At 46.3% G+C, this 13,638-nt stretch overlaps 1 protein-coding gene across 2 annotated transcripts; it reads right to left on the bottom strand.

The window, feature by feature from the left end:
• Positions 1–814: 814 nt before the first annotated feature.
• Positions 815–13,184, bottom strand: dmtf1 (cyclin D binding myb-like transcription factor 1). 2 transcript variants are annotated; one of them, XM_054739803.2, is made up of 18 exons: positions 13,061–13,108; positions 12,029–12,196; positions 11,372–11,484; positions 11,134–11,223; positions 7,176–7,261; positions 6,586–6,676; positions 5,862–5,938; positions 5,636–5,793; positions 5,531–5,563; positions 5,343–5,452; positions 5,041–5,269; positions 4,750–4,901; positions 4,445–4,633; positions 4,285–4,364; positions 2,728–2,886; positions 2,488–2,655; positions 1,156–1,261; positions 815–1,082 (listed from the first exon to the last, which is right to left on the bottom strand). In XM_054739803.2, exons 3-18 carry the CDS (start codon positions 11,475–11,477, stop codon positions 1,048–1,050), a joined length of 1,869 nt encoding a protein of 622 aa, XP_054595778.2. In that variant the 5' UTR covers positions 11,478–11,484; positions 12,029–12,196; positions 13,061–13,108; the 3' UTR covers positions 815–1,047. The 2 variants fall into 2 exon arrangements, with proteins under 2 accessions (XP_054595778.2, XP_015816961.3); XM_015961475.3 differs by lacking the exon at positions 12,029–12,196 and having other exon boundaries at positions 13,061–13,184.
• Positions 13,185–13,638: the final 454 nt, after the last annotated feature.

The raw sequence follows: 13,638 nt of genomic DNA, 5'->3' as shown, positions 1-13,638 counted from the left end.
CCGTCCTGAGTTTCATGGCCGTTGCCAGTTAGAGACCAGCACCAGCAGACGCTACATGAAAAGCGAAAACGAGTCATACAGTAAACTGAAAGTAGATAAATTCGTCATCGTGGTCTGCTAACACTTTTGGGTGTTTTACGGTAGGGAGCACTTACTACACTTATTGTGGTAATATGCCTCTGGGATAGAGGAAGTGTTTTACCGTCTGGCTAGCTTGCCGTTACAGCCCAAAACAACTCATCGAAGGAAGTAAGACGCCACGATTGACTAATTTTTCACTTCACTGTAATATCCACATGTTAGTGATTGAAAAAGTAGCTTGAGATATTTTTAGAGCCGAGTATTTGCTTCTAATTCACCATTAGCATTGTTGGCTGGAATAATAAGAGTAAAGCAAAAAGATGCCGTCGCTTCTTAAGGGTACAAAAAATAACTTCTGGGTTGCTCCTGTTTACTGGGTTCTCTTAGCCGGCCGTAGTCTAATCACAGATGTGGCGCTGCAGCGTTAGCTCGCAGGAGACACAGCAACCCCGCACTCATAATAAACAGTAGCTAGGCTCCTTCCTTTGGAAGCAGCACAACTGATAACCGCCGCAGCCGGCTGAGAAGGAAATCCGTTTCAGGACAACCTTCCTTCCAACAGGAGGGAGACATCAGACTGTTTTGGGATCATTTCACTGTAGAAATCGGACTTCGCTCTCACACACTGCACCTTTAACAAACGGGTCTCTGGAGCTCAGGTGCAGAGAAATAAAATAAATAATCATATCAAATATGACTTCGACATGTTTGTGACTAAATCCGCTCTGACTACCACCGCTTTCTCATCAACACACCGATTTAGTTTGAGCAGAAAACAGAAGCTTGTAAAAACATTTCCCCCGCTAAAGAACGGGATTCAGTCGGAACAGAACTCTCCGCTCCACTGTGTTCACATTTTATCCAGGGATTCAGATCCGAGTCTCAAACGGGCCGTTTACGTTTTAAATGGTCCTGCAGCGCGGGCCCAGGCTGTCAGAGGTAGCGCCCCCTGGCGGCCAGCCTGCTTCAGTCAGAACCTTCCTGGTTCTCGAAGATGGGATCTGTGGACAGGCGGGACGATCGTCAGGTTCTTAGTGATGACATCACAGCTGGACAGGAGTGCGTGTTCGTTACCTGTCAGGGTACTGCTGATGTTGGGAGGAGACACGGTGAGCACAGCGCTGCCTGATGCTATCCCAGAATGCACCAGTGCACCCTGATCCGAGGAGGACGGTGGACCCTGGAAGAACAGCTGCATTAAATCACTTCTGGACTTTAGAGCAGAAATCTGAGTTTTACTAACTCAGAAACATAAATTTATCTTCTTTTTGTTCTCATTGTGGTTTTTTAGATCTTAAAAACTCCATCATCTTCTTCCGCTTATTCAGAGTCGGGTCGCGGGGGCAGTAGCCTAAGGTGAGAGGCCCAGACTTCTCTCTCCCCAGCCACTTGGGCCAACTCCTCCGGGGGAATCTTAAGTCGTTCCCTGGCCAGGTGAGAGACATAGTCCCTCCACTGTGTCCTGGGTCTACCTTTAGATCTCCTTCCAGTTGGACGTGCCCGGAAAACCTCACCAGGGAGGCGTCCAGGAGGCATCCAGATACCCGAGCCACCTCAACTGGCTCCTCTCGATGTGGAGGAGCAGCGGGTCTACTCCGAGCCCCTCCCAAATGACCGAGCTTCTCACCCTATCTCTAAGGGAGAGCCCAGCCACTCTTCGGAGGAAATTCATTTCGGCCGCTTGTATCCGTGATCTCGTTCTTTCGGTCACTACCCAAAGCTCATGACCATAGGTGAGGGTAGGAACGTAGATCGACCGGTAAATCGAGAGCTTCGCCTTCTGACTCAGCTCTCTCTTCACCACAACAGACCGGTACAACGCCCGCATCACTGCAGACGCAGCACCAATCCGTCTGTCGATCTCACTCTCCATCTTCCCCTCACTCGTGAACAATACTTAAACTCCTCCACTTGGGGCAGGACCTCATCCCTGACCCGGAGAAGGCATTCTACCCTTTTCCGAATCAAGAGCATGGTCTCAGATTTAGAGGAGCCGATTCTCATCCCAGCTGCTTCACACTCGGCTGCCAACCGCTCCAGCGAAAGCTGAAGACCACGTTCTGATGAAGCCAACAGGACCACATCATCTGCAAAAAGCAGAGACTCGATCCTCAGGCCACCAAACCAGATGCCCTCCACATCTTGGCTGCGCCTAGTAATCCTGTCCATAAAGGTAATGAACAGAATCGGTGACAAAGGACAGCCTTGGCCTTTCCTAAAAACTCAATAGAGCCAAATATTGTTTACATTTATCCTAAATTCATTATTAACAAAGGAAAAACAGATTTTTTTGTTTAAATTCCGATTGTTGACATTCATCTTTAAAACCAAAGAAAAACCCAGAGGGGCGGAGCCACAGTGAAGCTCAGGTTATGATGAAACAATAAAATCTAAACGTATTTCTACCTTGCTGTTAAAACCTTCGGTTTCTGGCTCCTGGGTTTCCATGACAACCGAACCTTCCAGAAGCTGGCTCCGCTCCTCTGTCTCTATCACAAGCTGTGGTTCGGAGGAGGGAGAGTCAGAGGAGACGGTTTGGATGATGACGCCATCGCCAGAGCAGAGGCCATCGGTCTGAGGAGAAAAAAAAAAGGTCAAAAACAAACAAAACGGGGCGGACAAAAGCTCAGGAGGCAGAACACTGACCGATAGGCTGTGCAGGATGATGTGCTCATGTGGAGAGGGGGAGGAGCCTGTTGTTAAGGTTACCGTGCCGTTATTGGCTAGACTGATAGGGAGGCTCTGGTTCGATGTGGTCTGGAGGAAGTAGGTCCCTGGGGTGCTGGTGGGCTGCAGGTGGAAGGACTGGAAACACAAAGCACCATGACATCACTTCCTTCTAATGTTTAGCTAAGGCCTGGGGACGCCATTGTGTCCAATGGCGTCCCCAGGTCTCGGATGTTAAACTAACTCAACCGTCCCCTGGTGTCCCCCACTGTCCCCAGGTCTAGGATGTTAAACGGACTAAACCCAATTGAGTTAATTTTAACACCTGAGACCTGGGGACAGCGGGGGACGGTTGAGTTAGTTTAACATTCTAGACCTGGGGACTCTGGGGGACAGCGGGGGACTCTGGGGGACACCGGGGGATGGTTGAGTTAGTTTAACATCCTAGACCTGGGGACTCTGAGGGACAGCGGGGGACGGTTGAGTTAGTTTAACATCCTAGACCTGGGGATTCTGGGGGACACCGGGGGACGGTTGAGTTAGTTTAACATCCTAGACCTGGGGACTCTGGGGGACAGCGGGGGACTCTGGGGGACACCGGGGGATGGTTGAGTTAGTTTAACATCCTAGACCTGGGGACTCTGGGGGACAGCGGGGGACTCTGGGGGACAGCAGGGGACTCTGGGGGACACCGGGGGATGGTTGAGTTAGTTTAACATCCTAGACCTGGGGACTCTGGGGGACAGCGGGGGACTCTGGGGGACACCGGGGGATGGTTGAGTTAGTTTAACATCCTAGACCTGGGGACTCTGGGGGACAGCGGGGGACTCTGGGGGACAGCAGGGGACTCTGAGGGACAGCGGGGGACGGTTGAGTTAGTTTAACATCCTAGACCTGGGGACTCTGGGGGACAGCAGGGGACTCTGGGGGACGTTTAACAGCTGCAGAGACGGGATATTCAGGAACATTTACATAAATCACGCCTCAGATCAGAGGAGCTGTTGTCCCCTGAGACGGGGACGTTGACCCAGATGTGTAGCTCAAGTCTATAAGTTCCTGTTTCTGATGAAACCAGAACCAGAACCGCTGCTGCTAGGAAACCAAACTCCAGAAGGATTTATTCAGCTTCAGGAGTTTTTATCTTTAAATGGAAACGTTTTTTACCTTTTTTCTTGCTTACTGTGACCTGCTGGTTTACGACCACTCACCCTAAGCTCCACCATTTGTGAACTTCTCAGTCATTCTGCTTGTTTTTTACTAGAAGTTCGATCGTTTCTGATCGGTTTGCCTCCATGTGACGATTGTGTCTCATCATTTATGACCACTTGTCTAATCCTGGTCGGGATTTGAGGATTATTCAGTCAAACCCAAGGGACGAACTCCGGCTGCCAACATGGAAGTGACAGACTGCAGTTCCTCCCTCATCCACTAGGGGCTGGCTCCAGAAAGGAGCCAGTTCCCATCGACTCCATGTTAAAAAAGACAACAACACATTAGCGATGTAACCCTGGCTACTGGTTTTGGTTTTGGACCCACCGGCAGGATCTCGAATGTCTGCAGCGCTCCGGCGTTCAGAGTGATGGTGTCACCGTCGGCGGCTGCAGGAGAATCTGAAGCTGTGAACACAAACACACCCGAGGTGAGCAGAACCGCCCCGCCGGGTTTCGGTTCTGAGCTTTTAGAGTCGCAGGCTCACCCAGATGAGTGATCTGCAGCGGGATCTGCACAGGTATCTGCAGCGCCGAAACGGAGCTGGGGGTGGACATACTCCCGTTGCCCTCGTCCAATCGGGTGAGTCGGATCTGGAGCGAGGAAGAGGCGGGGCTTGTGGGGACGGATGCTGTCTGTGATGATGTCATCAGCTCCTCCAGGCCCTTCAGGAGTACTGAAACGTTCAGAGGGCTGGTGTGATGAAAGCCATCATGACTAACTCTTAAAGACGCTGTGTAGGTGTGTGTGTGTGTGTGTGTGTGTGTTCTATATACGTATACACACACACACCAGCGTAAGGGATCTCCTTGTGATTGGTGACTTGTCTCTTGATGCTCCACCACTTGGACCGAAGCCACTGAGGTGACCGGACGCTGCTCCACCCCCACGCCAGATCCTCCCACTTGATTTCATTCTCATCCTCGACTTTCAGCGTCGATATCCTGAAGACACAGTTTTCATTTACAGGTGTGTATGTTGGACCTCTAATCTTCACACACACACACACACACACACACACACACACACACACACACACACACACACACACACACACACACACACACACACACACACACACACCTGCGCAGCAGGTTCAGATCGTCCTCCTTTGTCCACTCGGCCCCTCCGCTGTGTTTCCAGTTCAGGTAGTTTAGCCATTTTGAGCGACACTGTTTCTCTGAGCGCGTGCGAACTCGATCGGCGACCGTCGCCCAGGACACCCCTCCCGTGACCGCCAACCCGGGAGACACGCCCGCCATCTCGTACACGACCTCCGCCAGGCGCTTTTCCTCCTCCTCGCTCCATTTGCCTGAGTCACAAGCGGCAGAACGAGTAAACAAACGTATTTGTTTACGTTTGTGAAGGTCCTAACGGGTCCGCACCTTTGTTACACGTGTCCTTCATCAGCCGACATCGGTCTTTCACAGACGAGGCGCTGCGGCCGAGCGCCGCTCCGATCGTCGCCCAGTCGTTCCCGTGCTTCTCCCTCAGACTAAAACACACAAGCGCAGCTGAAGCTACCCGACAGGTGAGTTACTGACATTAAACCGACGCCGAGACGTTTACTCACGCCCTCAGCTGCTCGATCTCGTCCGGAGTGTACCTGGAAACAAAAAACACAACCACTCAGACTCACAATCATCATGTTTCTAGTCGAGCTTCTCTGCAGACTCACTTCCCGACGTGGTTTCGGTTGTCGTACATCCGTAGAACTCGCCGGTAGACGGCGAACAGCGGCCTGTTTAGCCCCAACGCCACAGAGCGATAAAAGTCCTTCCTGTCCTCTTTGGACATCTCAAAGATGATCTCTGCTGGATCCTCGATGCCACGGCCCTGAACACACAAACCTTTATTCCTGCAGTCAGACACGACGAATGACGCCACGGCAAAGAGCCACAAACCTTCACGTATCCGTCGATGTTACTCATCAGGATGTCGATCTCCTCCTTGGACCACATTCCCTGTTTCCACTTGTGGCCTAAAGACGGAAAAATGTTAAATAACTGAACTAAGCTTGAAATGTTCTGCAGATTCCTAAAACCAACATGAATTCTGAAGTCTGCAAACACGAACCTTCTAAAACCAGGAGTTCAAGATCCACTAGAGAGCCAGAACCCAGGCTGGTCCAGAACCACAACAACTAACCCGACTAAACAAACAAACAACACTCTGCGGTGGTCTCTAGTATAAATGGATGTCTTGAGAGTTGATCTCCGTGGGAAAAAAGCTCTGGCGCTCCCGTTTCAGGAAGTAGAAATCAACCAGAGGAGTGGAGTGCAGAAGACGGCAGGATCTGGAGTCTTACTTCCTGATGTTTGGACATCTCTCCTCTGATTGGCTAACAGCAACAGGACTCTACCACTGACGGTTTGCTCTGCAAACGTTTTACCTCCACAAATAACACAAGCCTGGAGGAGTTCGGCTGTGTGGTGGAGTTGCTAATGCTAATGGTTAGCTTCTACTAGCCCAGACGTTCTCCGCCGTTTCCTGGACGCTGGACATTAACACCAGCCTCTCAGAACCAATAAAAAGACCAGAACCAGGCCTGATCCGGACTGAACTGAAACGCATTTAGAAAGCAGAACTCTGAACCTTGTGTGTTGTTGTTGTTGTGTTGTTGTGTACCTTTGTTGGTCAGTGTGTCTTTATCCTCTTTAGTAGTGAACCAGGCCTGACTGACAGGAGAAACGTCGGCCTTCTGGTCTTCGGGTAGAATCTACAGACAAACACTTTGGTAAATGGCCTGTATTTGATATAGCGCCTTCTAGAGTCCTGGAACCCCCCAAGGCGCTTTACAACACAATCAGTCATTCACCCATTCACACACACATTCACACACTGGTGGGGATGAACTACGATGTAGCCACAGCTGCCCTGGGGCGCACTGACAGAAGCGAGGCTGCCGAGCACTGGCGCCACCGGTCCCTCCGACCACCACCAGCAGGCAAGGTGGGTTAAGTGCCTTGCTCAAGGACACAACGACAGCGACAGACTGAGCGGGGCTCGAACCTGCAACCTTCCGATTACGGGGCGAGCGCTTAACTCCTGTGCCACCGTCGCCATTTTCTTCAGTTTTGTTAAAAGCCGTTTAGATTTGTCAGATTCTGGAACATCAGAACATTTCTACTGACCCTGTCTGACCCCGCCCACTTTCCTGAATTCTGGTGATTGAGGAAAAACGACTTCACCGAACTGAGATAAAAAAAAAACTCCACCTCAATCTGAGCGACGCCGTCTTCAGACAGATCTCCTTCGGCTGTCGCCGTCATCGTCACCTCAAAGCTCTCGTCACTCTCAGAACCTAAAACACCATAAAACATCTTTAAGGGGTTTGATGACACAGCATATTCCCAGTTTTTAGCTTAGATTATAATCTGTGTTTGGTTGTGATTTGATTCTGTTACCCGTGAAGATTACTTTGGTGTTCTCGAAATGTTTCTCTAATTAATGACGAAAAGCCATAAACCAAAGCCAAAACCACACATGGGGGAGCTCTGCTGTTTTGGCTGGCTTGTAGCACCCCCTAGTGTCCGTCTGTAGAACCAAAACTAAAATCTCTCTCCTCGCTGTGCATTCGTCTTTAAACGCTTCAATCTAACAGCTGAAACGTCTCCCAGCCTTCGTTAGCGTCTACAGGTGTGGTTCGTCACGAAATTAAACAAGTCGGCCGTCTTCATGATCTAAACTATGCAGAAAATGTGCTGGAACCAGACCGCAGCCCCAGGTATGTCAGCTCCATCGTTGTGTGAGGCCCAACAGAGCGGCCGCCAGGCTGATGCTGCAAGTGGGATACTCTGGCCACAGGGGCCGATAGGGGCGGGGGGGGGGGCTTTCATTAACATGTAAATGGTCATTTTAGCACACTGCCTCAAGAAAATGATTCATAAATATAACATTTTACTTTTCTTGACATTGAATGTGCTACTACTAGTTTACCCGTTTAGTTACAGATTCACTAGGATAAATACTATTAAGTTTATCTCTCACCAAATAGAATATTTACTAAATCACATAGACACTCTACTTGGTGTGTGTGTGTGTGTGTGTGTGTGTGTGTCTGCTCTGTCTTCTCCATCACCAGTGAGTCATGGTGGGTGGCTGCTTATTGACCCTTTGCACCGACGTCACCTAATCACGTGTCCTAATCACCATGGTGGATGGCAAAAGCATGTAAACAGTGAGCGACATGAGCACTAAGCAAAGGGAAAAGTAGAGCCTGAAATTGTTTTTGCGATCAAAACAAAACTCCTCCAGCATTCCCTCAACTAGTTCGTGCTCAGTTCAATTATCAGAAGAAGTAGCGTATCTAGCGGTGCGTTAACTAGCTTACCAACGTTAGCTTACTTCTCTCTGCAGCTGTTTACCGTTGTAAACATGTTGCTGACTTTGCCTAAATTCACCCCTCTGGATTTATAACATTACGTTATAAACAGCGTTTCACTTTACACCAAAGCTGATTTTTAAAAAGTCCCGATCCCTACCAGCTTCTGTTGCTGGTGGTGTTACCGGGTTCAGCTGCTGCTCTCACACCGGAATGAGAAGCTCTCTGAACGGCGACGCTCATATAAATAAATAACGTAATTTTAACACACGTAATCATACATCAGAGCTTTAAATATTAATAATTGTCTCACTTTACACTACAGTGGACGGAGCGCAGCCTCCGTGGTGAAATACCCATCCATCAGGATTATCAATGTAGCGCCACGAAGGTCCTCTAATTTGTGACAAGGGTCACATTTTCCCAACTAGGTCAAGCTGGGTCAGACTGTAACTTTTGGTTCCCCAGATTAATCCAGGTGGCTGAATATCATCCTTTATCTGCTGCTGTTCCGTCCCAGATGAAGGACACTTCAAGTTTCACAATGATAATTTAAATAATAATTTTAAGAAACTCTCTGACTTTATTACTGTTTATTATAATCATCATAAATAATCACTTGGTTCAGTATAAATGTATTTTAATGACTGAAATTAATTATTATGCTTTGGGTTTAATAATGATTATGGTTGATAATCGGTTATGTGTGTTCAGTAAACCAGAAGGTCAACTTCCACTCTATCCATCTAACACAGAGCTTATCCAGAGTAAACATCATCACGTCTTTGACTCATGACCAAAGCTTTCTTGCTGAGAGTGGGCGTGTTCTGAGGGGTTTGTTAAAACTAACTTTCCAGCAGCTTTAACTTCAGTTCGTGAACCAGCCACCATCACTGGAGACGAGGGAACGGCCGCCCGGATCTCCACCTGCTGTTCTGTCACGCTGATAGAACAGCTTTGAATAAACGCAATAACCAGCTGACGCAAACTCCTTCAGAGTTATTGATTTTGAGACGCAAATAGTTTCATCAGTCATGTGACCCACGGAGACATCCCAGGACTGATTTGGTCGCATTGAGGTCCTTCTACCATCCTCGTGCCTGGAGGAAATCATCTCCACCTGACATCTCGGATCCAGAAGGGGGGTCTCCCGAAACTGGGTGAGGTAGACACTTTCGACAGATGACGTCTGATGCTGTTTCTCTAAGTAAAAACAGTTAGCTGCAAAACCATCATTTCCAACCCAGAACGGGCTTCTCTCTCTGAAAGAAAGCTTCTGAGAACATTCACGCATCCAAAACTCTCATTTCATTTTAGCTTTTCATTCAGTCACAGGTTTGCCTTTAAAACAAGTTTTAATATCAAAGCTGGTAAATTGTCACCCATGAATTGTCTTTTTTAATTGCCATTTCAAACTGTCAAGTTTAAAATTTTTAGTAAAAAATTCTTCAATTTTTAAACTCTGCCTCATTTTTTAAATGAAACACAGAAAGGTATAAATATTTCTGGTTATTGAAAAAGCAAAGATTCCTAACTTCTTATTCAAAAATAAACTTTTGCTATTAAATTTAATTATCTTAAATTAAACATTAATCTTTGGATTAAAATTAGACCAAGCTCGTTGGCATATGAACTTCTATCGAATATATAATATCCTAGATATTTACATATAATAGAGGCTTCATTGTTAACTCGTTTGGATCTTTTCTCAGAATCTAACAACTGATAGCAAACAGTGTTGATTCTAGTATGTAGAATACGCTACATCAATAACTTGTATAAACACGTCACATTTATCCCTGTCCCTGTCTTCCTCGTGAAATAAATTAACGTTAATCTTACCCGGTGAAAACATGTTCGCTGCAAATCTGAGGCCTGCTAGTCCGCTTGATTGATCGCTGCAGTTCATCTCCGTCCTCAGTCTCCATCAAAGTTATTAAGAAGAAAAGAGTTGAGTTTACGTCCTCGTCTGTTAGTGCAGCCAACCACGCAGCAAGCTAAAACCATTTTACTGTCAAATCAACTAAATAAAAGCGATAAAAGGCTACAAACTGGCTTGTTTTGACTAGCTTCACTGTTTCTACGGGTGTAAACGGTCTTTTTGCCGTCCATCATGGCGAAGGGGGCAGTCACATGAGTGGCGTGACGTCACGTGCAAAGGGAAAGGGTCAATACTGAGCCAGGATCCTCTGGAGGTTTCTTCCTGTTAAAAGGGAGTTTTCCTCTCCACTGTCGCTGCATGCTTGCTCAGTATGAGGATTGCTGTATAGTCACTGACACTAGTCAGTGACTCGATGCAACCTGCTGGGTTCCTTATATAAGAAACATTATTTCTGACTGGCTTAATGAACTGACCTGTATTGGAATGTTTATTATGTGAAGTGCCGTGAGACGACTCTTGTCGTGATTTGGCGCTATATAAAAAAATTGAGTTGAATTGAAAATATGAAAAATTGCAAAGTATCCCTATAAGTTATTTTTTACAGGAGTTAATAAAACACGATAAAAGTTCGAACCATGGACGCTTCCCAGCACACAACATTCGAATTTATGAAATATTTTCTTTCCAAAATAAATCATTTTTATTCTGAAGTTGAAAATGAAAAACTTTATGTTAATATTTGAAAAACCAAATTGTGGACATTTTTAGATTACTTGGGCTTCTTTTTACTCTGGGAAACAAAAAGTTTCCAAGTTAAATGCTGGAGATTTTTTTGATCTTAGAGCTCTTTTACTGTTAGTTTATCAGACAAAATGTCCCAGAGACAAGAAACAAAAACAAAACAGATCATCCGTTACAGGACCGTTCCAGATGTTTCTATAAACAGCTAGACAAACATCTAGAGTCTGACCGGGCAGCGTGACGACGGAGAAACGAGTCGAGTCAGAGTTTTCCTCTCTGGAGAGTCGCAGCTTCTTCCGATCAGGCTCTGAATCCTCATCTAAAGACAAAACACACACACACACACACACACACACTTCTCATTTTCATTCTTTGTTTTCTTTATTTTTGACTGAACATGTTCTTCAGGAATGCACTTGCACACTAGGACCTAAACTAAGATGAGGACTTGGTCTCTGCTGACCCACCGTGTGGAGGACAGTGCAGCACAACGCTTCCATCACTGTCCTGCGTTAACGTGACCGATTTCTCGTTTCCTACCGCTGCAGCGTCCTCTTCTGCCTCTGAGCTCATCCTGGTCCTGATAACCACACAAAACACACCAAACTAACAGCTGTTTCATCGCCAAACAGGTGAGTGCGTTACCGTGGCAGGCAGCGACAGGTAACAGGAAGGCAAGCTGTTTTAATACCGAATACTAAAAAACTGGTTCCATGCGGGATAAACTGGTTTCCTGCATTTCAATTTCAACCAGTTAAAAGGCAGAGAACAAAACACAATCGTCAACGTTTCAAATTCATCAGTTTCTAGTAGAATGCGACGAGCAGCAGAAAATTTTAGCCAAAAGTTTTACTCTCAATTTGAAAGAAAGAAAACGATCTTTTATAGATAAAAATCACGAGCAGCTTCACAAAAACAAACAAACAAAAAAAAACGATTAAAATACTAAAAGGCAAAACAAAACTATCAAAAATGTGTTCAAAATGAGAAAAATGTTAATTCTGATCAAATAATTAAATTATAATGATGTAAGGAAAGGGAGAGAGAAAATGAACGGGAAAGAGGGAAATCAGTGGATCGCGGGGAAAAGAGGAACAAGGAGAGTGTGGTGATAAAGGTCTCACCAGAGCCTGAACAGGTGAGTTTAAAGGAGACCACTGAGTCCACTGATCTCCGGCTCAGGGTGAGAGAGGTCCAGAGTCTGGGGGCAACAGCAGCAGATGATCTGTCACCTTTGACCTTTAGCCTGGTGCTGCACAACCAGTAGGCTTTGGTCACTGGACCTCAGGGACCTGCTGGGGGTGTAGGGACTGAGAAGATCACCAATGTAAGATGGTGCTTGTCCATGTAAGGCCCTATGGACCAGAACCAGAATCTTGAAATGAACCCTGAAGTTGACTGGCAGCCAGTGAAGCTGGAGGAGAAGCGGGGTGATGTGGGTGTGTTTGGAGGACTTGGTCAGAAGCCGAGCACAAATAACTTCAAATAAAACAAATCTTTGACACACAAACGAAAAGCGAGTAAAGAGAAGTCTAGGAGAAATCTTAAAAAAAGAATCTTGACATCTACCACCCTCTGCTGGTGGTTTCAGGTAAGAGAAAATGTGTTATTTATAGTGAATAATCGGATATGGATCGACATCAAGAATGCCGAATTACAATGCAGCTCACATACATGTGGTTTCAACTGAAGTGACAATACTGTGTGTTTTTGTATTTATGAATTCGTAAGAATAAGTGAGATTGTCGCTTTTCTCTATGGCGTTTGGCCGACTCCATTACATCGTAATGGTGATCGACTGATGCGGTAGGCTTCTGCGCAGACAAACCCTTTGCTTGTATTTTTAATGACACGGATAACGTTTTAAAAACGACCACTCGGTGTTTAGAACACATCTGTAGGACTGAAACGTAAAACAGTCACAGCTTCCCAGGCTGCTTCTGACTCAAGTCAGTTTTTCACATCAAGCTAAAAGAACGAAGAAAAACCTCCGGCGCCATGTTTGCGGACAAGGTGACGCTTGTGTAGTACAGCGCGTTCTAGTGCGTGGTTTGAGGTTCGCATGAACCTTTTGTTGCGCCAGTCGTCCGTTGCACCCCAAACAGGCTCCGTCCGTTAAACAGAAACCGAATTTTACTTTTGATTTTGCTACTTACTTCCTGTTTTTGGTCCGGGGACTTTCAAGGTACCAGGATGAAGCGAAGTGCCAGGATGGAGGAGGGGATGGTGTTGTGCCGAAAATTGTGTCCTTGCCGTGTAAAGTCCCTCGTTACTGGAAACGCATTTCCAGCTAAATAAGTTTAACAATGATGAGATAACTTTGTATGATTTTGTCCAAAAAACTGTCACACGTTTGTCACCTTATGATTAGATCGATGTATAGCGCAAACAAGCGATTTGAACCTAGCTTCCAGCAGTAGGGGGCTCGTTTTTCAGCGCTACACCAGCGGGTTGCCAGACCCGCTCGTTTCAAATAATCAGGTTTATAGTTGCACAAACGGTTTGACATGTAAGATACCCAGTCTTACAAATAAAGTTTGTTAAAAAATAAATAAATAATAAACGGCTTGTAATTGCGTTTTATTTCCTTGTAAAGGGTTGATGGTTATGCGTTGTCGCATTAGAACTACTCGAAACAAAAACAGAACTGTTTTATAACTCGTAATCTTGACTTTGGATATTTATTAGGAAATCCCAAACAAATCTAGATAGTAAAGCTTTTATTTTACTAACC

Source organism: Nothobranchius furzeri, chromosome 1, assembly GCF_043380555.1.
Source record: "Nothobranchius furzeri strain GRZ-AD chromosome 1, NfurGRZ-RIMD1, whole genome shotgun sequence".
Lineage (NCBI taxonomy): Eukaryota > Metazoa > Chordata > Actinopteri > Cyprinodontiformes > Nothobranchiidae > Nothobranchius > Nothobranchius furzeri.
Note: the sequence above shows the minus strand (reverse complement) of the source record. Positions and strands in the feature narration are given on the sequence as shown.